Here is a 25,041-nt window from a genome sequence, read left to right as displayed (position 1 = left end):
TGGACTAGATTCAGAAAAAGCAACCAGGAGTTCCTTTTCTAAGTATAAAAATGTTTTTGCTGTTGAGGCTACCAATTCAGAATTAGCCGAGAATAAAATAATAGAATAGGTAAATGTTACAGAAACACCTGAATATGACTATGCTCCTTTAACATGTTTCAAATGTTTTCATGTTCACAGTTGATAGAACACTCCTTTGCAAAATTTTCTCCATTTTATCAGTTTATTTAACAACTTATTAGGTCGTAGTTTCAGAAAATAGAAACTGCTCAGATAAGATAGAAAAGAATTTATTACCATAACCATATAAAAAGTACAAAAAGTTCAGTTTCACCAATAAATAGTTCTATAAATAATACGTCTTTCATAAATAACAACATAAATAAGTAATTAAACAACATTGGTCCGTTAGATTTGCTCCAGTAAAAACTCAGTGTTTGTGACTCGCTGTAGACCGCCCCCTGCTGGCGGCCAGGACCAGGTTCCCCAGCCGATCCAGTCTGGTCAGGTGCTTTTTGGTCTCCTTCCTGACGATCTCCCAGCCATCTTTGCTGCCGCCCTGAAGGAACAGTACTTTAGTTAGTACTACTATCAGATGTTGACTTCTGCACAATAATTAATTCTTTAAACTTTTTTTATGACAGAATTTCACAATTAGTACATAATTATCAAATGGAATTGAAAGGATATGTGTTTTTATCACTTTTAACAAAAATCTAAAAAGGGTGGCAGGTTCGTGCATTTGCCCCACTTTGACTTTTAACTTAGTTTTGAATTTTTTTTTAAGATTTTTATTTTACAATATTGTTCCTCTATAGAGTCACGTTTTTGCCCATTCTTTTTTTTTTTTTTTTAACATCTCAAACTCAGTCATATCAACTTCCTTGGTCTCCTTGATGGAGGTTGTTCTCTAATTTTCTTTAAAATCCTAAAGAGCCTCTGCTTTTATATAGCCTCGTGAGACCATTCTGATCTTGCGAGCTTTCAAGGTTTCACTCGCTAATCAGTCTGGAGACTCTCCGTTAAAGAAAATTTGGAGCCGTTCACCAAACGAACGTCCAATCAGCGTTGGCTTTGAGGCGGGTTGAGGTGTGACGCAACGAGAAGCGCGACAGTTCAGTCTAAAGAACATGGCGGCTTCAGCCGATGAAACTAGCGTTAGCGTGGCTATCGAGCAAGTTTTATGGGAATTACAGAGTATTTCTTCACTGAAAGAAGAGCAAAGCACTGCTCTGGAGGCTTTTCTCAGAGGAAAAGATGTTTTTGCTCTTCTCCCGACTGGTTTCGGCAAGAGTAGCCTGGCTTGTGGTTGTGTTTTCGTCGTCGTTCTGTTAGTACGTCATATGCTTCGTTGATCTGATTGGTTTATTTGGCCCGTCTATCACCAACATAGGCCAATCAGCTAACCAGTATTTTCACCCCTTCCCAAAATTACTTCAACGGAAGGTTTCCAGATGGATATGTGGAGCAAATCCATCTGGCAGAGTCAGGTTAGCTTTTATAAGGATCTGAAGGGAATTCAGATTCAGGGTTGGATTTCATTGAAAAGTGTGAAGGTGGCTGAATACAGCTGCATGCCACACTATTCAGATTCTTGTTTATCATTTTTAACCTTCTATAATAATTTTCTTTAAATAAAAAAATAGGTAAAAAAAAAAAAGGATCTTAATGTGAGAATATGTGGAAAAAAAAATCATCAGGCATAAAAACCTTTGTAGTAACCGGTAATAAGTAAGTAATATTTTTATACTCACCAGCAGGGTCTGGTTCTTTAAGTTGTTGTAGTAATGCCTTAGCTGCAGCTTATTTGGGCTCTTACGTGTTGGCTTCACCTAAATAAAAAACAGACAAAAGAAAAAGATTAACAGAGAAGTTAGGCTTTATTTGGGCTGTAGATTTCAGCTGTAGTTAGATCTCTATAAGTCCAATATTCCTTGATATAAGTTTATTTCCCTAATTCTGAGCAGGTAATTTAAACAGTTTGCCAATGGAAGAATATGATTTGCATGAGAAAAAAAATATAATAAAAGAAAACGGCTCCATTCAAGAGTCTATCTATCTTATTCTGAGGACAAAAGTGAAGGTCATAAACAACTATTTGTTACAGAAAGTGACTTATTTTTTAGATCAGTTTGCATTGCAGTTGAAAGAGAGACGACTTACGCATTCATCAAGCTCTCTGATCTGTCTGTGTATGCTCTCCAGGAAGTCTGTGGTTTTTACAGAGTCCCAGGCAGCCGGTGACATGTCGTTGTAACGATACAGATCATAAATCTGCGTCATGCTGTCTCTGATGAAGAGCAGCTGTGATTTAACCTGGAGACACAAAGACAGGTGTGAGTTGCAGCTTTCTGATTGGCTGATAGAACTGATGATGTTAGAACATCCAGAGCATGTTTAAAAATCCACACAAAAACACGCAGATCGCTTACCTGTCTGTTCATCATCCGCTTGTACAGATTGTAAGGGAATTCAACCGGACTCGTCTGGTTTGTAAGTGGACCTCCCTAAAACAGAATGAGAAAACTTTAAATTTCCCAACATCACGCTTTAGAAAACAGATATTTAAGCTGGTTTAGCTGGTATATGGTGAATTAACAAGCAGCAAATTCTTATAGTTATGCCACATCATGAAAAAATAAAACTGCATCAATCCTGGTTCAGAGACATCGATTAAAGACTCACCGCCTTTAAAGCAGTTCTAAGGTAAAAAGACAAATTTGTTTTTTTTATTCAATATTTCCTGTATCTGGGGACTTTTGAAGCCTTAGAGGGAAAACCAAACCACACCCTAACCGAAAAAAAAAACCCTGGGATTCAGTGGCGGTTCTACAAATTTATCCAGTGGGGGCAGGATGGAGCCATGGGGGCATCGGGAAAAAGAAAAGAATATAATTTAAAACATTAAGTGAATCAAAGAGTCATTCGCTGCTCTGGAAACCTCACAAAAAGTAGATTAAAAAATGTTTTCCTATTTTATCATGTTTGCACCGGATAAAAATCGAAATCTAGATACTTTGTTTTTTCTTAAAATAAGTGTATTTTTTCTTGGATTTAGTAGGTAAAAAAAAGATTTTGCCAATGGAACAATACAATTTACACTTACAATGAGAAAACACAATTGCATTGTCTTATTTCAGGTGCATTTTATCTAATTTTCTTATTTTAAGAGCAAAAATACTGATTCCATTGGCAAACTATCTCATTTACCTGCTCAAATTAAGGGTAAAGACACTTAATTTAAGACATTTCTACTTATTTATAGAACCTTTTTCCAGTGTGAAGCTAAAAATACATAAACTTGATTCTTTCACCTTTGCTAACATACAAAAATGAGACGGGCCTAAGAGGATCTATCATACGCCATATCTGTGCCAGGGCAGATTATCATTTAGACTTTAGACAGATTTTATTTGTCATTTTGTTTACACAAGTGTAAAACAAAAAGAAATTTTGTTTGGAAACAGCTCACTGGACTATTTCATCAAAAGTGGAGCCTTAAAAAGTAATGAGTGAAATTTTACAATTCTAACAAATTTTGTATTTATTTTTAATGATCATAAATGTATTTAGCATGCCAGAATCAGAACCGGTTCTATAGGGGCACCGGCCCCTGTCTAGAATCACCTATGCTGGGCTTCATTCAAGTCCACTAGGATTCTAAAAATCCTTTAAAAACCACCATCAAACTTTGAAACATCTGTAAACATCTTGGCACCCCTTTAAAACACATCAATGTATTTTTCTAATATCTACAAAAAATCTCTTAAAAAACTTCCAGAATCCAAATTAAACCTCCTTGTGCACGTAATATATAGCCTTAAAACCAGCATAGAAGCACATATGAATCAGGCATAAGCCTGTAAAGACCCCTAATGAGGGTACTCACCATGACCTCGATCAGAACCATGGAGCTGTTCCTCAGGTGGCTGTAATGGGTCAGCCAATCACAGCACACTGCGAGGGTCAGGACCCTGCAGAAGAAGAAAATAGACGTTGTAGACCTGAACATGTTGAGACCTTTGATGATGTTGATGAGTTGAAATGCTGGGCTGAGATTGTGCTGATCTGACAGCAAACATGCATTTTATCCAAGGAGATAGAAAACAGAAAACAGCGGGAAAGGCCCACTTTCAGTTTTCTCCTTTATTCTTTCTGCTAACCTCTACAGCAGAGCTGTGTGATACACGCTTCAAGGCTTTATTATTTAGGCAGTTAGTCATTGATTGATTGATTTATTCATTTATTCATTTTATTTATTGCTTTATTAATTTGTCTTTTTTGATTGGGGGACTGTCTCTTTAATGTGAGTCGGGCAGGTTTGACCAGTGACTGATTTCATCTGGATCGTTTCCAGTGATTTATTACTTTGTTATAAGCTGCAGTCAGATTAATCAATAACCAATAATCAGCTTCTGTTTGTCAGAAGAAAGTCTGACCCTGGATCCTTCAGTAGGAGCGCCTTCTGCAGTTCCTTAGTTTCCAAACTTCACCGGAAGCATTGTAACTTCACAATAAAAGCAGTCTCTTAGTTTTAAACAGACAAACTAAAAAAATAAAACAGCAAACATTTTAAATCCAAAGAAAGAAGCGCAAACCAGTGATGATTTGGTGTTTCCGGGATGATTCTGATATAAATCTGAATATTTGAATGTTCTGAACTTTGCATCTTTTTCTTTGTCAAACAGAAAGGCTTTATTTTGAAGCTTCGCATCGTTTTCACTCCCCCTTCTCTCTTGAGAAGTGAATGGGGGTGACGTAACGCCGTGACGTAATGTCTTCGTCTAGAAATCTAATAAGATGAAATCATGAAAGTGAAAATGAAACAGACGTTTATCCAGGACGAGCTGCAACCTCATATTCGAAATGTCTTCAGACAGTTTTTCCCTCCTCAACTTTATTATTGCATCATAAAGCAGATTATTACCTTTATATCAGCTGTTGGAACAGTTTGTAATAAAGCAATACCTCATGACTTCAGCATATTTTAAATTTGGTTAAAATAAGTAATAGCGCAATCTTTCCAATAAAGATGCGTTTGGCTCTTGGTTCAGAAGCATCCAAGTTAGACTCACTTGAGATCTGTTAGATGTTGTTTAAAGTGACCATGTAATCAGCAAACTTTCTTTCCTCTTGATCAAGACGCTTTATTTTCCAAAATCAAAACAAACTTAAATTTTCTTACCGCAACATGACGTGACAGGCAGATCATATCGGCTCATTTCGTTGCTTTTTTGCCACTCAAAGAAAACAATAATAATAATCAGAAGCGGTCAAAAACTGTATGGCTGCGCTGACTGAATCCAAAAGCTCAGCCGGCCCCAATAGCCAGCTCCGATATAATCCAGGTGCTGCAGTCACCTGTCCATAATGAAGGGGCGGAGGCGAGAAACAACGTAAATTATGAATGGCAGCAAAACACAACTAAACAAATTCATAATTTCATAATTAAGTCAGTCAACTTATACTTCAAACCAAAATATTGCATGTTCATATATATCGTACCAAAACCAGACAAAAATAGTAAACTAGAAATAAATATTCAATCATAAATCAAGCATTTGGCTCCAACAATAAGAAATAGCCATTTAACTACTTAAGAGTAAACATAAAGTATTTGCATAAAAAAAGCAACTGAACAAGGAAATAAAATTAAACCAGAGAAGCACAAAATGGAGATTTCAACAGCTTTTTTGTTTTGTTTAATACATGTTTATTCTTCCTATTTCATTTTTTTTTATTAATTCATTAATTTTTGCTCAAGTTAGATTAAAACTTCTCCTCAAAGTACATTATTTTCAAATGTTAAATCACATCTATAAAATTCAAAATGTTAATACAATAGAATTATATAATAAACACAATAAATATTAATAAATAAATAGATAAATAAATTATATTGTATAAAGGATGGAGAGGATAAGTTAAATTAAGGATAAATTAATAAATATTAATTAATATAGATACAAAAAAAATTATAAAAAAAAAAAGAAAATTAGCAGTACTGTGAAACCTTTTTGAATGATAAATTAAATAGAGACATCTTCACCGCACCTGAGAGGATATGTAATAATGGCCTGGACTTCTTTTTGATCAATTAGAACTGATCATCTGTAATCACAGCTGTTGTAGCGCACGCGCATCATGCAACTAATAGTAGTCATAGCAACATAAAACAATGCTTGGTATAAATTGATTGCTGTCACCAGACAAAACAAAGTTTTAAAAACTATCACTTTATAGAATGATAATTATGTTGTAAAAATGGATAATTAGATTGTATAACTGTAGCGTAATTATATTTTATAAATGTTAGAAAATGTTTCTGCAGACGTTTTAGGGCCTGTATAGCTTTATTTTGACTGGTGGCATAATTTTAGTTAGTTCATTCATTTCTTCTTCTAATATTTTGCCCTTAATAATGAAATGTAAGTGAGAATGAAATCCTTTGAGGCGCTCCTTTTCCTGCAGAGACGCTTCTCCGCTGCGTCATGGTTTCACAGGATGCGCTTTCTGTCTGCAATTATCTCCATTCAAATAATAAAAAAAAAAAATCATCTTTAACTAATTGAACGAGTATCGTCATCAATGCAGACTATTTTGAATAATTTTCAAATAGTTTTCATAATATAATTGTCACATGTCATTTATTTAATAGCCTGTTATTAAATAATCACGTAAAACCTAAATATCATGTTAAAATATTATAGTTTTCTAAAAAATAATTTTCACTCGTCAAAGTATAAGAAATACGAAGATTTTTTTTTTTAATAAAGATCCGGGGGTGCTCCTTCCTCATCTGCCAGCGGTCTGTTGGATATATATATCTATAAGTTAACGCCGAAGTGCGAAATGACGCACTTTCTTTTCAACGTAATTTAATTTAATCGCAGATTAACGCAGATTATCTACGTTTGTGTTTTGTGGTTTTCTTCAAAGGTCTGGTCGTGGAAACGAATGCGCAACCCTCAAAGAAGCGAGAGAAGAACAGAATAAACCTTCAGTTTATAAACTAAAGAGCATAAAATCAATTAAATGCAATTATTCACTACGGAAGCAAAAGTAGGCAAAAACCTTAAAAAAAAAAAAAAAAAAAAAAAAAAAAAAAAAAATTAAGAACATGAGAAATCGCTGCATTTTAAAATGTATTTATCTATTTTTTTTTTTAGCCTGTTACTAATTAGAAACGACGCGCTCTGAATCTTTAAATTTAAAATAATATTTAGAGGGTCTGCTGACTCTGGATGAATGTTCCTGAGGAAAATCAGAACCTCCTGGTCATATGTATGAGTTTTCCTCTGTAAAGTCAAACATTTCTTATATTTTTAAGATTTTGTATCGAACTAATACACATGAAAACAAGTGAAAGCAGCACAAAAAGAGTTTATACAGGAGGAGCCCTTTCTGTATCACATTCCCCACTGCTGCCTGCATTCCCTTCATTTTACTTTTTATTCCTATTTTTAATTCAATTTTGTTATTTTTTCCCCCATGAAAGTTACACAATTATCTTTAACAGACTCTTTTCAGGACCTTTGCTGAATTACTTTTACAAAAGTTCTGACCCTTCAGATTTATGGTTAAGTTCTGGTGTGATGAGGAGACGTGACCAGCAGGTGGAGACAAAGTCAACACATTCACGTTTTCTTGTTTCTTCCCACTTTTATTTTTAGACAAAAGTTCAAACAAATGTTCAAATCTCAAGTTTAGTCAAATGTTTTGCGCTAACGCTTTTAAAATCTGTTTCTGTTCACGATTATTCTGATCCATCATCAGGCCGGTTGACTCCGGGGAAAAATATTCTGATTTATCGGATCAACATCCGGGTACTTGGCCCCCAGCATTTTTAAAGAGGAAAAAGACAAATGCGTGAAAACACATTTGTTTATTGGCCAGTTTCTTGTGTTTTATCATCTTGATACCAACGGAAAACATAGCTGGATATCTGAGAGGAGAAAGGGAAAGTAGCAGTCATCAGAAAGAAATCTGGACAATAAGCAAATAATCAGTTTTATTATTATTTACTTTTTGGCAGTTTTATTCATCCTTTTGCAACAAACAAGGAGAAAAACAGACTAATATCAACACGAACATAAACAACATTCGACAAATAATATGGTTAAAAAAAAATTTAATCGAATGATTAATCTTATCAATATGGAAAACAAACAAACAAAAAATAAAACATCATGATCGCTGTGTGAGGCGCCATATTGTGAGTGGCATGTTAGTCCGGAAACCCAAACACATCTAGTTGGAAAATTGTTTTTCTCGACAAGGCTGATTTTCAAAGAGCAGTTCTCATAATAACACCTTTATATGTAATTTGGTGACAATAAAGTTGGTAAATCAAGGAAAAATTATCATTATTTGCCAATAAAAGTACTAAAATTATAACTAGTATGTTGATATGAAAATCTGGTCAGATATCATTGTCTAGGCTATTATTATTATTATTGCTCTTATGATGGGTAACTAATATTAGATAATTAATTTCCTTCGTTTTCCTACCTTTCTATGCCATGAACAGATGAGCCAATAATCCTGTGCTGCATCACTATCATGACCAAGCACATCACACATGGTATTACTGTATGGTTTGAATTATTGTCCAGTTTTATTGATACCAATATGTTAAGAAATATGAAACACTTATTTTAATGCAGATACACGGTACATCATAGTCTATGGGAGAATTATCCTGCCATAATGCAAGAGCACATAATTTCAATTTGAGAAAAGAATTTCATCTTCTTGCTCTCAAAACTTATAATGCTCACACTCAAAACATGCGCTCTCTCTCAAATATTTTCTCTTCTCTCTCAAATCTTTGTTTCTTCTCTCAGATTTAATGCTTCTTGCACAGATATTTTTTCCTCTCGCTTGCCTCCTTCTCTTCGGGCACAAACCGCGCTCTGCTCGAGTCTCAGTTACGCTTTCAAACCCGTAGGCTCTGTTTGCGGATTTTTTTTTGCTCTCTCTCAGATTGGATCGGATCGTCGCCTAGCAACCTTTCCAGCCAATAGAACGACAGCCTCAGAAAGGGCAGGATGATTCTCCCATATTTGACCCTTCACAGCTGTTTAATAAGGTTTTAAAATGTTGTTTCTTGAAGAAGTAGACAATTTTTGACTGTTTCGGATACTCTGAATCTTTAAAGATTGAGCAGAGATATCAAAAATAATAATGTTTATTAGTAGAAATATAAATTCTACATAAGTATAAAGTAAAATATTTACTTTATAAGTATAAAGTAAAAATATTTACTTTATAAGTAAAAAGTAAATATACGTATTTATTTTACATTATAAGTATAAAGTAAGTAGTTATGCTTGTATAGTATAAAGAAGTAAAAAGTAGGTTTTCATGGATGGATGGATTGATAGAAGTATAAATCCTAGTTTTAAAAACACTTTTGTAGAAGTTAGAGGATGAGTTTAATCTTTTTACTCAAGTAAAAGTGTATAAGTATCATTTTAAAACTACTTCAAATATAAAGTAAAAGTAATGCATGAAAAATGGCAAGGAACATTTTTTTTATTTTTTTTACAATTCTGGATGACATTTACCTTACCGTATATTTATTTTTCTCAGTTGTATTATTAAAGGAAACAGTGTCAAATTTAACTTTGCTTCATCTTGAAAAACAATTTATTTTGGTATTTGGTCAACAACAGGTTGGTGCAACACCGACTGCAACCACAAAGAAAATAATTGTCTGGATGAAACTAATTATTTTGGGGTTTTAACGGGCCATAATGAGAAGGAGCTTAAATTAAAAAAACAAACAAAAAAAACTAATAAGACTATATTTATAATATAAGGAGTATGAAGTGGAGATACCTGTAAAAAATAAATGTAAGGAGTAGAAGTAAAAAGTTGTCCAAAAAGTATTTACTTTAGTAAAGTACAGATAGCCAGAATTTCTACTTAAACAAAGCAACAAAGTATTTGTACTTTGTTACGATCTTAAATCGAAATATTAAATAAAGACAGATTTTGCATAAAATTAAAGGTTTATCTCCATTTCTCTCGTGCTACACTATATTTAAATATCAATTAATGAGTAACCCAGCTGCAAATTATTAATTCATTTAACTCTCTCTTTGTATATCGGCCTCCTGGTTTTACAGTTGGACCAATTGGACTCTGCACTATTTTTTTTTTTTATTAAGTCAACAAACATTTACATGAAAAAAATACTCTCAGAGAGGATAGCAAATGTAAACATGAACAGATAAAGATCAATTACAATAAAAGAAAAACCAAGAAGTAAAGCAAACTAACAGGGGATTTATCTCAATAAACATTTAAAACAAACATAGACAGAGCCATAGAAATAACAGAAACAAAAAGGTGAATGCACTTAAAACAGCAGATGTTTGGAAAAATCAAGTCTCAATTTTTTGGCATATTTGTCATTTCTTTGGACTAGAACTGTTGGAATAGATGTTAAATGCCACACATAATATGGCGGACACGCTGACGTACGTATCCTGTTCGGCCGTGCAGTGTCTCCCGGATTGCATGCCCCGCCCCTTAGATCCCACCTGGGTAAATCAGGTGGGCATTGGGGGAGCGGCGCGTGCTTTACTAGGCCTCCAGGAAATGATCGAGTCTCCGAGTGAAGATCGGTAAGTTTATCTCTGCTGTTCTTTCTGCGTGTCTGACTTCTTCTTCTCCATTTTTTTTTTCTCCACTCGATTTATTAAATAAATGATCCTTAACAAACGACTTAGGGGTTGAACGGTGGGGTGTGACTCTCCCTACGCTGAAGGGAAGAACTTTCCAGTGGAAATCCGTCTGCAGCTAAAGCATCACCATGGCAACAGCTGTAAACCCTGCAGGAGTTCCGGCTTCCCTCCGAGATTCTGGTTCCGGAGGTTCGGTTTGATTCTGTTCCGGGCTACTTTCTTGGAAGCTTAAAAAAAAAAAGAAAATAAAAAGTTGAGATATTGGCCTAAATCAGTTAATTCATAATTAACAATAAATAAGACAATAATTAAAAATCGGGGGTGGGGAGGGAACAACTTAAAACCAATTTTATACCAACACATTTTTTTTTCTTTTTTATGGTTAATGGTCTGCACCAATGGCATAACGACACAACAAAAGGCCCTTAAGCAACATTATCTGGGTGGGCCACATATGAAGTACCCCCATTGGTGCTATGGGTGCCGCGTTCAAACGGCTCACCATCATGTTGAAACCTGGCTTGTGTTTGGGTATAAATACGGTCCAGTTAGTCTAGATAGTATCATTAGATTAGATTAAACTTTATTGTCATTACACAGGTAAAAGGCAACGAAATGCGGTTTAGGTCTAACCAGATGTGCAACAGCAGCAACTTTGGGATAAGAAATTGTTCCATAAATACAGGACATGGGTTTCTACTGTATTAATATAGAGATGATTACCATTATAAACAGACTTTTACTAATAGATTTGTCCTATGAAAATAATATATAGATAACTAGTATTATCAACTAAATTTACAGCTGGATATGTACAGGTGGATAATACTATAAATAGGGTTTTTACAGATATCTACAATAGCATAATATACATAATATCATCTGAGGAACATTGCAAAAATTAGAAATATCCTGTCCAGGGGTGATGCTGAGAAACTAGTCCATGCATTTGTTACTTCAAGGCTGGACTATTGTAATTCTTTACTATCAGGAAGTCCACAAACTGTAGTTAAAAGCCTTCAGCTGATCCAAAATGCTGCAGCCAGAGTTCTAATGAAAATTAAAAAGAGAGATCATATCTCGCCTATCCTGGCTTCTCTTCATTGGCTTCCTGTTAAATCAAGAATAGAATTTAAAATCCTCCTTCTCACATATAAAGCCTTAAATGGCCAAGCTCCATCTGATATCAGAGATCTGATTGTTCCTTATGTTCCTAACAGAGCACTTCGCTCTCAATCTGCAGGTTTACTAGTGGTTCCTAGAATTTCTAAAAGTAGAATGGGAGGCAGATCTTTTAGTTATCAGGCTCCTCTCCTGTGGAACCAACTACCAGTTTTAGTCCGTGAGGCAGACACCCTGTCTACTTTTAAGGCTAGGCTTAAAACTTTCCTTTTTGATAAAGCTTCTAGTTAGAGTGGCTCAGGTTATCCTGAGCTATCTCTATAGTTCTGCTGCTATAGGCTTAGACTTTTGGAGGACATAGGGACCCCCATTTCATCATTCTGCTTCATTCTCTCTCTGTTCTCCTATTCTGCAGAATCTGTTAGTTCAATCTCTAACCTTCTGCTCTCTCTGCTTTTCCTCAGAGTAGCTTTGCCTCGTCTGTTCCTGTTTGGCTGTGACGTCATCCTGGAAAAAACATCAGCTGTGCTGCTTCTATCAACACCCTTGTTTATAGATGTTGGAGATCGGCCTGTTTTCCAGTGTGGTCCTGTTTCTCTGACCGTGACTGAGTGGATGTGCTCTCTTCGTCCTCTGGCATGGGAGCTGCCTTGGAGCTCGTCTGCCTGGCTGTGTGTTTCCTGGACGGGGCCGCCTTTTACAGCTGCTTTTTGTATCTCTGCTTCTGTCTCCTTGAACCCCAGTCGGCCTCAGCAGATGGCCGCTCACACTGAGCCTGGTTCTGCTGGAGGTTTCTTCCTGTTAAAAGGGAGTTTTTCCTCTCCACTGTCGCTACAAGCATGCTTAGTGTGGGGGATTGTATTTGAGTCGATGCAATCAACTGGTTTTCCTTAGATAGAAAACTTTGTATCAATTTGACTGTATGATCTGGTTGAACTGTAAAGTGCCTTGAGATGACATGTGTTGTGAATTTGGCGCTATATAAATAAACTGAATTGAATTGATTGCTATTATTGTGGGTTTTTCGCTAACCTGACTCCGCCAGATGGATTTGCTCCTCATATCCGTCTGGAAACCTTCCGTTGAAGTAATTTTGGGAAGGGGCGAAAATACTGATTAGCTGATTGGCCTATGTTGGTGATAGACGGGCCAAATAAACCAATCAGATCAACGAGGCATATGACGTACTAACAGAGCGACGACAAAGAGGAGCCAATTGATAGATCAAACTCTTGCTGAAACCAGTCGGGAGAAGAGCAAAAACATCTTTTCCTCTGAGAAAAGCCTCCAGAGCAGTGTTTTGCTCTTCTTTCAGTGAAGAAATACTCTGTAATTCCGATAAAACTTGCTCGATAGCCACGCTAACGCTAGTTTCATCGGCTGAAGCCGCCATGTTCTTTAGACTGAACTGTCGCACTTCTCGTTGCGTCACACCTCAACCCGCCTCAAAGCCAACGCTGATTGGACGTTCATTATGTGAACTGCTCCGAATTTTCTTTAACGGAGAGTCTCCAGACTGATCTGCGAGTGAAATCTTGAAAGCTCGCAAGATCAGGATGGTCTCACCAGGCTAGTTTTTCGCACCATTACATCTGCAAAGAGACATCCTGGTCCACAATTGTGTAGGGGGCCAACCAGGTGTCAGTGATGGGGCTACTAAGCGACTGCAGTCTCTGCTTACCGATAGTTACGCCATTTGTCTGCACTAGTGCTTCCACTTTTTCTGCTATGTGTGAGAAATTACTGTACAGCCAACGACAAAACGCAAGCCAGCATCTTCTGCCTCATCTATGAGGAGTGTGTCCTGCAAAATCAATGACTTAGATGGAAACTTTCTGAGCAATCTGACTGGATGATGTGATTAAATCATCTATAAAGTGCTTTAAAATGATTTGGCATTATTTAGATAAATAATATATAGAGATGAGGGTTAAACTTTCATAGTTTGGGGACCAAGATGCTACATTTTGTTTTTATAGTTAGAGCAAACTGTCAGGGTTGTGGCGTTAAAACCCACAGAAGCTTTCTTTATTAGTAAACGGGTGATTCATGTGGAAAACTTGATGCAGTTTAGTAGACAGACGTTGCAGACTAAGATTTTTTTTCCATTTTGAAGATGAAATGTCCCAAACATGAATGCATGCGATGACGAAATTACCATTTTTTTTCATGCGTGCGCAATAAAAGTGATGATATCGCCGGTCATCTGAGATCCTCTGTCTGTTCAGAGGAGCAAAGCAACACTAGTTTCAGTAGAACCAGTTCATGGAAACTCAGCGGCTTTAGTTTGATTTTGTAACAACCTCTTCTCTACAGACAGCATCTGAAGCATGAGAGGAAACGGTTATGTAGCTGAATGGAGCTTTTTTGTGGTTGATGGTTTACCAGATCGCATCGACTACTAGAATAAATGTGACAGTGTTGCTTTCCGACCAGCAACAGTTTCTTTTTTGCAAACTGAAAGACAATGTTACATAATATTTAGACAAATCCACTCTCATAATGTTTTAATACTTTTAACATTGGTCCATTAGTAATGCACCTGTTTTACATAAGATATCAACAACAAAGTTACACAGGAGAAGAGTCTAGTTTAGAGAAGTTTATTAAATCTCCCTGTATTTCGGATAAGGATACACTATTTAAAGTTATATTTTATGATTCTTAAATGTCTGGATTTTATTGTAATATGTTTTCCACAAATCCTCTTAGTTTTTCCCCTGTTTTTATTCAGCAATGTGATTGGTCACCAGAGACGTGTGATTGAGCAATGCTTTGGTCTAGATGCATATTTCAAGCACGCATAATTACTTGCATTGAATAAGTATTTAGTATAGATTTGAAACATTTAATTGGATTAATCGTGATTAAACAATTATTTAAATAATCATCAACGAATTCAGTAATCGATTGATCATTAACTGGAGAATACGAACTGTAAAACATGCCTTTAGCTGACTGAGTGACCCACTTAGAGCGGTAATTATATCAAAATTGTAAAAAAAAATATATCTTAAAAACAATTTGCATTTAAGAAAAGAAAAAAAAGTGGGAAGTTTTAGTTTCACCTGGTTTGTTTTTCTAAAAAATCTTTAATGTTTTTTTTTGCTTTCCGATTATGAATCAGTTAATCAAAACAGATTAATCAATTTGCAAATTAATGATTAGTTGCAGCCCTAGTTGAGTATATCTACACTGGAAAAATTCCTTAATTTAAGTGCATTTACCCTTATTTTGAGTAGGTAAATTAGATATTTTGCCAATGGAATGAGTATTTTTACTTAAAATAAGATAATTAGATAATATGCACTTGAAATAAGACAATGCAATTGTCTTTTCTTATTTTAAGTGTAAATTGTCTTGTTCCATTGGCAAAATGTCTCTTTTACCTCCTTAATCCAAGAACAATTGCACTTATTTAAAAAAAAACAAAAAACGACTTATCTAGATTTCGATTTTTTTCCAGTGTAACTGTAATGCCCCATTAAAGAGGTAACCAATTAAAAATCAGCAGGGTCGGAATGAAGAAAATAAACAACCAATAAAGGTCCAGACACATTTCTAGTTATAATCTTTTACTTTAAACAATATTTAACACTGAAAATAAATGCAGGTGTTTATGCATCTATGTTATACATGGAATTTCTAAATAAGAAATATAAAAAATAGAGTTTTTCCATTTTAAAATCAAAATTGCTTTGAAGAAGAGAACAACAATCTTTCAGTTTGTTATACAGAAAATTTCCTGACTTTTTGTAATAAAACACCTGAACTGATGGTTTGTTCTTTTCTTTCTTTTTCCTGTCTTAATGTTGGCAGTGGGCTTTAGGCTGCCCTGCAAGGCTTTAAACCTGGGTTTAACCGGAGACTAAGCCATTCTCAAGCACATATCAAGGAGCTCATTTTGAGCCTGGATCCAGATTTATTGTTGATTCTGTTCATGGTGGAGAATCCTGCTTCACAGCAGCAGGTTGAGCCAAACATCCTCTAAATGTGCAGGGTCATCTTTGAGCACGCCATTTCACTTTTCTTTCACCAGTTCACCGCAGTTCTTCCAGCAGTCCACACTTTCTCTGCTCTCTTTTTCTCATGGTCTTCTCCTTCTTTCCCATCGCCCGGCTTGCCACAGGTTTGCCTGCTGTGTCTAAAAGTAGCAGCAGCAGCAACCCAGACTGACAGCTCATTGGCTCATTCCGGCCTGGAGCCGGACGCTCTGGAGGGATTTACCGTATTAACAGGAGAAGGAGTGCAACTGAATTTAGGCACTGTCGTCGGACAAACAGTAAACAGTAATTTATGAATGTTTTTAATCAGGTTGAGTCTGGATTAGCCAGCACCTTTGTCCTGTTTCGGACCCATGTCTGCTAATTCCTGACCTCTGCTCTATTAAATTCCACTAATGCATTGAATTAGTCTCTGTCCTGCTAAAGGTTGTTTTGCAGCAGGAACCAGTCTTTTTTTCCCCTTTTTTTAGGTTAGGTTCCACAGGTAATAAATGTGCTCTTCAAGGTTCTTTATTTCTTCCTGATGCCATGCACTGGAAAACATTTAAATCTAGATAAGTCATTTTTTCTTAAAATAAGTGTATTTGTTCTTGAATTGAGAAGGTAAATGAGACATTTTGCCAATGGAACAAGACAATTTACATTTAAGATAAGAAAACACAACTGCATTGTCTTATATAAAGTGCATTTTATATAAATATCTCATTTTAAGAGTAAAAATACTCATTCCATTGGCAGATCATGTCATTTACATTCTGACATTAAGGGTAAATACACTTAATTTAAGAGATTTTGACTTATTTCTAGAGATGCACGATATTGGGATTTTGGCCGATATCCGATATGCCGATATTTTAAAACTCATGTAGCCGATAACCGATATCGATACCGATGTTAAAGCTGGACAAAAATAAGTAGTCATTGAAAATAGCAGTTTTGTTATCCATTTCTGACACTTTGAAAAATAATATACTCAAACATATTTTCATATGCTGATATCAAATAGATTTTTAAAAACGCGGTATCGATCTATTTTACTTTCAAAGTCTGGTGAAATTTCATCGTTCTGTTACAAACTCTCGTGATATTTTTCAAATTCTTGTGAGATTTTGTTAGTAAAATAGATCGATACCGCGTCAATATATCAACATATAAAAATATGGCAACATTTGGTGAATTTTCAGGGGATTTCGTAGCATAACGATGACATATAGCAATATTTCATTAGTAAAAGAGATTGATATGGTGTTTTTAAATGGCAATATATCAGCATATGAAGATATTGGGATATTTTAATGGATCAATATTTTTTCCCTCGTCTTTAGAAGTTTTTAAGTCTGTAAAAAAGAAGTTTTTGAGAAAGGAGAAGAAGTAGTATTTTTTATTTTTTTTTAGACTTTAGAAACTCAGAGGCTGATCAAATATCGGGTTAAATATCGGTGGGGTGGCCGATGTCCGATATTCAGTTTTAAGGCCGATACCGATAGGGGGCCGATTATATCGTGCATCCCTACTTATTTCTAAATCATTTTTCAAGTGTGTGGGTCAAGTTTTCTGCATTTCTCTCTACTGAATAGAGGTTCTGCAGAAGAAAGCTGTTGCGTTAGCTTTTAGCCAAGGCTGCACTGGAGCCTCGCGTCTGATTATTTTCAGAACCTCATTCGTGTCCCTGTGTCATGGTGGATCACCATCCTACTGTACTGATTAATAACCATCCTATCCTCACTGCAGATGTCAAAGAAAGGATAGTCAAATGAATTTGCTTTTAATAATTAACTAAATTCACTAGTTGGAACATTTGCCTTCAATAAAATGAACGGTTTGCTGTTTTATTTCCTGATTGTGCAGGGGGTATAAGTGATGCATTGTGTTGTTGATTCTGCAGACATCCCTTAACCCAAGAATGCATGCAGTAACAGTAGGGATTAAAAAAAAAAACTCTTTAAAATGGAAATTTTCATGGGTGGCTCAGTCTGGGAAAAAACATTTCAGTGAATGAGCTATGACTAATTTTTCATGTCAAAAAGAATGAGCGCTGCTTTTTAAACTGCATTTGGTGGACTTCAATATAGAAGAAAATATAAAATATCCTTTAAATCACTTGAGACTTAAAGCTTAAAGTTTAATAAGAGACAAACTGGAAAATGAATGCAGGTCAGTCAGTTATAACCTTGGATGTTTGCTTTGGGTGGAGCGGCTCTTTACTTCTTAGGAAATTCAGTATATTTGTTTTATTTTTAAAGCATGTGGTCACATTTTTTTGAAAAACCTGAAAAATGTCTTCCTTATTCCCTCCTAAGCCGTTACCATGGAGACATGGTACCACTGACTTGGCATTTATCAAACATTGAATCTGAACTTGGATTAAAACACTAAAAGATGTTTAAGTTAATCAGTCACTGTTAACGTGAGGATCTAAGCTGGTTCAAGTAAGCTGGACTGAAATGATTTGCAGAAAAAGATCGCCTTAAACCATTTAAGTTTATTAACTTACTTTACTGAGTTGAATAGAAAAATACATCCAAAATGTGTTACACTATTTGAGTTTTATTTTCCAAAATAATGAGTTTTAAGTGCTGAGTTTATTTCATGACTTATAACCTTCTGGTTGACAGTGTTGGTCTCGGGGTGGATGGTTGCTAGAATTGGCCTACTGGGATGAATATCCAGGAGTTTCTGATCCTGCCATTCCATGATTCAAGCTGTTCTCAGAAAAACACAGTTTCATTGTTTAGGTTTTGAATTATTCAGAATGAGAAGCAGAGCGTTCAGTTAAATGTTCTAGTTTGGTTAGAATTTCATTTTTCTTTGTCTGGTACAAGAGAGGGGCAACTAGCTGAGATTCAATGAGAGGAGAGGATTCAAAAGGAGCTGATATGGATGAGAAACATGAGCTGTTGGATGATAACAGAACCAGTTGGCAGTCTGTGTCTCCTGCAGGCATCTGATTAAAGAAAAACAAGTTCTAGAAGTTAACAGCGTTTGTGAACTTTGGACGCCACAGACTGTCCAACTTTATAACACGCATTCCAGTAAACCTTGTTGTTCCACTTTAAGATAACAGTTAGTTTAACTTATGGGAGTTGGAGGGCGGTAAAACTGTGCTCCACCTGTTGACTGCTCTGTTTCTATACAGAACAGTGAGTCCTTAAAGTCATTTAATTTTATGGAAATATGAAGTTTTATCTCAGAATCAAATAAGTTAGTTTTTCATTTCCAATGAATCCTGTTTTTAAAGTCGGAGGGAAGTCATATTTAAATTTCAAATCATTCTGGCTTAAACATGTATATAAATGTATTCTTTATCAGACCATATTGTCCCAAAAGTTAGAAAATGTCTATTTAGAAAAAATCCTGTCTTAAAATCTGTTTTTTCCCCCCGTTATCTTATGCAGGCCAGTTAGTTATACGTCAGCTTGTACACCTAAAATCGACCAATCATATATCAACGGCAACTGTCAATCAAATTTTTCAGTCAAAGCATCTTGATTCATATGTCGCAGCTAATATACGCAACGGTTGAAATAACAATCATTTACTTTTCCATGGAGTTCCGTCCCAGTGTTCACGGGGATGGACGTCTGTGTCTTTGGCGTTGAGCTCAGTAGGGTTAAACAAGCGCACCCTTTCCGAGGCTGTCGTTCTATTGGCTGGAAAGGTTGCTAGACGACGATCCGACTGCAATCTGAGATGAGGCAAAAAAAAAAACGCAAGCAGGGCCTACGGGTTTGGGAGCGTATCTGAGACTCCAGCAGAGTGAAGAGAAGGAGGCAAGCGAGAGGAAAAAATATCTGTGCAAGAAGCATTAAATCTGAGAGAAGAAACAAAGATTTGAGAGAGAAGAGAAATATTTAAGAGAGCGCGCATGTTTTGAGTGTGAGCATTATAAGTTTTGAGTGCAAGAAGATGGAATTCTTTTCTCAAATTGAAATTATGCGCTCTTGCATTATGGCAGGATAATTCTCTCATAGGGAACAGACAGGTTCAGCGGTTGAGAGGCAGAACAGGTCAGGATCAGGAACACTTTGGTAAAGGCTAAAAGCCCATCTCAGCACTGGCTAGAAAGAAACAAGATAATCTGGCTCCGAAAGCTGGATGCAAGTCTCTTAAATAGAGTCAGGAGCAGGTGGATAAGATAAGCGGTAATGAGCAACTGGGCAGAGGTGGACAGGTGAATGGAATGACCAATTAAGGGGAGTGGTGTCCTAGTGGTTGAGGCATTGCCCTTGGAATCCAGAGGTTCAAAGTTAAAGCCCCACTCCCACAGACTGCCACTCTGGGTCCCTGAGCAAAGACCCTTAACCCCCCTCTGCTCCCCAGGCCCTGCACAATGGCAGCCCACTGCTTCCCATAGAGATAGGTTAAATGCAGAGAGTTGCTCTGTTCGTTGCTCTGTACTTGTGACAGTGTAATGACAATAAAAGCTGGGGGGAAATCAGCCAGCCATCAGCGCCAACATCAAAACATCCATGGGGTTTTGTTGACTGTTGATGAATGAGAATTCTCTAAGGAGATTCTTCCAAATTTCCCCACTTGGTTTGTTAATTAATCTTCTGTGTAGAGGAAGCAATATTCAACATCCCTCCTGTTTTCTTCTGAGGCTTTTCTAGTTCGTGCATGCTGCTTTTACCACTTCCACTGTATGCAAATCTTAAGTGTGAACATGAACACAGAAACTCAAGTTAAAGAAGACGGGAGTTTTCATCATCCAGACCAGCCTTGAACAAACAGCAGGAAATTGCCTATATTTGCGTTTTATCAAAGAGGATGTAGCAAATGCTAGTTTCAGTGGTTTGTAAAAGATTACACAATGCTGTCTGGTTTCTATTTCATCTCGTAAAGCGTTTTCTCTTGCCAGTTATTTTTAACCAGGTTATTTTAAGTTAAAATAACCTGAATTTAAAATATCCAGAGGTCTCATTTGGAGATAATTGTTTTTAGGATCTCTAATAAATAATGTGCAACTTTACACCAAAAGGCCGAAATGAGGTAAACCAACTGTAGATTTATATTTCCCTATATAAGGTTACACCCAGTGGTGGATGAAGTACTCAACTGTAATACTTGAGTAAAAGTATTGATACTCCTAGTCAAATCTTAGTCGACTACAAGTAAAAGTTACTTAGTCAAACATCTACTCAAGGTAAAGTATTAAACATTTGGTTAAAGGAAAGCTCTGTGTCTACACCGTAAAGCTTTCTCTCTTCGGTTCTTTATTGTGAAAAGAGATTAATCGGGATAAACTCTTTAAATAACACTTCATAATGTATTTGTATTAACTCACCATGAGACATAACGACAGATTTTGATAGAAAGTGTAATCTTACTAAGATCAGAGAAGTTGCTTAGAGTTACAGAAGGCAGTTGCTTACCAACCGGGCTCACTTCTTGTGAAGTTGCCACGAAGAACAGTTAGATAATAATTTTATACATCTCCAGTCTACCACATCATTGCATCATTACATCATACACGTTAGCAGATGGGGAGAGATCCACGGCTCCAGCCTTATCAAAATATGAAACATTGTTCTTAGCTGAAGGACACCGCTCTCATTCCATTCCCAAATCTTTGCCACTTGCAGAATTTAAGATAAACTGTCCTAATTAGATAAACTCCCTGCCTGTTCTGACACGCAACAGGCATGCCTGTCACAACTCCAGTCCGGCGTGCGGATGGCGTCATACACACTCCCCTTTGTTTTTACAGGATAATAAATATTAAAAATATAACGGTGGATGTCTGAGGGACAGTGATTCACCTACATGTTATGAATGCTTGCGTACCATAATGAATAAATTATGAACAGTTTAGTTCCATAGGAAGACGTTACTTAAAGGAATAGTACACCCAAAACATGATTAGCCTTCATTTTCGACTCACCCCCATGCTGAACAACACTCTGGAGTACTTTTTTGATATCTCAAATGCATCTGGAGATCTGGGAGGCTTCTTGCTGTCTGCTGACATTCAAATAATGGAGGTCTATGGCGCCCGAGGCAGAAAGGTCCATAAAAGTCCACAAAAAACGTGTCAATATTCCTCCATACTGCTCGTCCAATGTATTCCAAGTGTCCTGAGTGGGTAGCGTCCATAATTTACTGGAAACGAAGTCATTTAGAATGTTTTTAGAGCATAAACAGTAGTGTATAGGATTTCCTAAAAGCGCGCACATGCGCGTTCATGACGCTACGGAAGCCGGCAGACCAAACCAGATGAAAGTGCGCATTCAGCGTCTGCTCTGCCGATAATGCAAGCATAGAAGAAGAAATGTGCTGTTTACCTGTGCAAAGAAAGAAACAACGAAAGAAAAATGTCTGAGGACTTCAGTGTTGAGGAAGAGCATGAGTTCTTTGCCGAGCTGCATGCGCACTTTCATCTGGTTTGGTCTGCCGCGGTTTCCGTAGTGTCATGAACGCGCTTTCAGGAAATCCTATAAACTACTGTTTATGCTCTAAAAACATTCTAAATGACTTCGTTTCGAGTAAATTCTGGACGCTACCCACTCAGGACACTTGGAATACATTGGACGAGCAGTATGGAGGAATATTGACACGTTTTTTGTGGACTTTTATGGACCTTTCTGCCTCGGGCGCCATAGACCTCCATTATTTGAATGTCAGCAGACAGCAAGAAGCCTCCCAGATCTCCAGATGCATTTGAGATATCAAAAAAGTACTCCAGAGTGTTGTTCAGCATGGGGGTGAGTCGAAAATGAAGGCTAATCATGTTTTGGGTGTACTATTCCTTTAATATATATCCTAACTGAATATCTTCAGAACGGCTCCAAATGACACAAAACTCATATGGGTGAGTAGAAAATGATGTAATAACGCAAAATCAAGGGCCAAGTATAAAAAAAGTGGTGTTCCCCTTTAAGAGCTAGGAGCAAGAATATGGATTATTTGTATGAGTAACTAGTTTAACAAAAACTATTTAAATAACTAATTGCTGGACATTGAATTAAGATTGTTAAGCGATGCTTTATGGAGAGTTTAACTGTCATAATTTGTTGGTATTAGAAATGGAAATGTAGCTTCTGTTTACAGCAAGTGTAAAACTCTTTCAGGCTACATTGTATGCAGACATCCCAGGTCTCTTCCGGGAGACTCCCTGCTGTTCACTGATTCACGCGAGTCGCATAAATTATCCCGGATTTTACACTCTGCGAGGTGGTGTCTTTTTAATGCGAATGAGAGCGAGCAGGTAAAACAATAATTCATGCATCATTTGCGGATTAGAACTTCTGCGATTAGGGAGGAGGTTGCTGTGAATCCTGTGCAGCGCATCTGATCCAAGCAGCGCTGATTGGATCAGTCCGAAAAATAAGCCAATAAGTTTCAGTTTACTCTGTTACAGTCACCTCATTTTACTGCAGAATATACTAAAGCGCATCCATGTCTAGTGAAGGTGAAGAATTATGGAGTGCATGTATGGGGCAGGGTGCGGCCAGGGGCGTCAGCTGGCCCAGTACTATACGGGGGCACAACAGGGCACCAAATAAAATGCGAGCGCGCAGAGCACGCGAGCAAAAAAATGTTTGTGCAATTATTTATTTTTAAAAAGCATGGGCACAGATAAGTAATGCAAGCACGCGAGCAAATATTTTATGGCACTTATTTATTATTATAAAGCGTCATAAATAAATTGTACAATAAGATTGTTATTTTCTGCATTAATAAATATCTACCTGAACCAACCTGAATTAAATTGGCCCACTTGTGAACTTAACTGTATATCTCTAATCCACTACTAATGAAGGCACAATTTATCTTCATTAAACACTTGAAAACTGAAAACTTGAATTGTGCAACTGTAAAAGGAAAAACAAAAAACCCTTGCAGAATCAGGAAGCCAGTGAAGTGAGTGGCGAATGGGTGGGCAGTGGTCGTACTTTCGGACTCTCATCAGGAACCTTGCATCTTAATGTTCATGGACAGTTCACATTTCTAGAGAAGTAATTTTTCATCTTGTATTTAATCCAGTATCAACTGGATTAAATACAAGATGCTCATATGATTATTTAATAATTGTTAGGATGATTATCATTGATGATGTGTGAGTTTGTTAAGCCTTTTGCGTGTCAGAACTGATGTTTTCCACAATAGTTAATCTATTTTAGACAGTTCCTCTGTCTGGATATACAGTTATAATCTTTATTCTGTACGTGGCAAAGATTTGGGAATGGAATGAGAGCTAAGAACAAAGTGTAATATTTTGATAAGGCTGGAGCCATGGATGTCTCCTCATCTGCTAGATGTGATGATGTGGCAGACTGGAGATATATAAATGCCTTTTTAACTGTTAATTTGTAATTCTAAGAACATTCATAAAATTCTAAGCCATTTCTCTGATCTAAGTAAGTTTACAATTTCTATCAGAACCTGTTGTCATGTTTCCTGGTTATTTAATACATATAAGTCATGAAGTGTTATTTTAAGAGTTTGTCTTGAGTGATCTCCTTTCAGGGAAGGGAGCCGGAGAGATAGGGTTTCAATTTACATACACAGAGAGCATATCTTTAACAAACAGCATTTCCGCCTGGTAACCAGGAAGCAAAGAAAGTTTTCTTTAAATGAAAAGTTTGTTTATTGTGTTTTTCCATTAAAATTTTATTCATTAATTGCAGACCTTGTTTAAAATCGTAATCATGTCCCAGCAGTATCCACCCAAGAGAATCAAAATTCTGCCATTTAATGCCTTTATGCAATCTCAGAGGTGGAAAGAGTACTAAAAAATTGTAATTTAGTAAAAGTATCTTTACTTTGCCTAAATTCTGCTCAGAGTAAAAGTAAAATTACCCATCTCAAAATTTAATCAAGTAAAAGTACAAAATTACTTCATTTAAAATGTAATTTGAGTAAAAGTTACATAGTTACTTTGAGTTATTTAATGCCAAAAAAAAGATGAGTCAAGAATCAAATTGAGCACAAGGTGTTTCAATCGATTTCAAGGCGTATTTCAGTGGACATCCACACTTGCAAAAGATCAGCTGGGCTAAGAAACGTACTTCCTCACAGCACAAGGACTGTCACAACCTGAACCATAAAGTGCAAACAATTTTCATTCCTACTGTCCAACAGACAACACCATGATAACTAACTTACCGCCACATTTTTTACGTAAATTGGATGTTGATGTTTTAAAAGCCGAAAGCTTAGTTTTGCTGGGCAGGCACATGTTGCACTGCATTATCACATTGTTCCCTTTTATGCATTTGAAA

General features: G+C 36.4%; 2 protein-coding genes across 3 annotated transcripts in view; one reads left to right on the top strand and one right to left on the bottom strand.

Moving 5' to 3' along the window:
- Positions 1 to 430: 430 nt before the first annotated feature.
- Positions 431 to 4,017, bottom strand: LOC119782059 (interferon a3-like). Its single transcript, XM_038282824.1, has 5 exons — positions 3,890 to 4,017; positions 2,433 to 2,507; positions 2,164 to 2,316; positions 1,755 to 1,832; positions 431 to 559 (listed from the first exon to the last, which is right to left on the bottom strand). Exons 1-5 carry the CDS (start codon positions 4,010 to 4,012, stop codon positions 431 to 433), a joined length of 558 nt encoding a protein of 185 aa, XP_038138752.1. The 5' UTR covers positions 4,013 to 4,017.
- A 6,551-nt stretch (positions 4,018 to 10,568) lies between these two features.
- Positions 10,569 to 25,041, top strand: part of LOC119781763 (globoside alpha-1,3-N-acetylgalactosaminyltransferase 1-like) — a 44,553-nt gene continuing 30,080 nt past the window's right edge. Inside the window, exon 1 of one of the 2 annotated variants that reach the window (XM_038282293.1) lies at positions 10,569 to 10,634. The gene's annotated coding sequence lies outside the window, so the exon portion shown is untranslated. Of the gene's footprint in view, positions 10,635 to 23,006; positions 23,025 to 25,041 lie in introns of those variants that run through there. The other variant, XM_038282305.1, reaches the window with a different exon arrangement.

This window comes from Cyprinodon tularosa, unplaced genomic scaffold (assembly GCF_016077235.1).
Source record: "Cyprinodon tularosa strain WSP-4 unplaced genomic scaffold, ASM1607723v1 ctg104, whole genome shotgun sequence".
Taxonomy (NCBI): Eukaryota; Metazoa; Chordata; class Actinopteri; order Cyprinodontiformes; family Cyprinodontidae; genus Cyprinodon; species Cyprinodon tularosa.
The sequence above is the reverse complement of the archived record's forward strand: the minus strand, read 5'-3'. Positions and strand labels throughout refer to the sequence as shown.

Excerpts from the sequence above, each read along its gene's own strand:
- LOC119782059 (XM_038282824.1), bottom strand. The coding sequence starts at position 4,012 with ATGTTCAGGTCTACAACGTCTATTTTCTTCTTCTGCAGGGTCCTGACC. Across the intron at positions 2,508-3,889 it reads TGGTTCTGATCGAGGTCATG|GGAGGTCCACTTACAAACCA; the intron begins GTGAGTACCCTC and ends ATTCTGTTTTAG. Across the intron at positions 2,317-2,432 it reads AGCGGATGATGAACAGACAG|GTTAAATCACAGCTGCTCTT; the intron begins GTAAGCGATCTG and ends TTGTGTCTCCAG.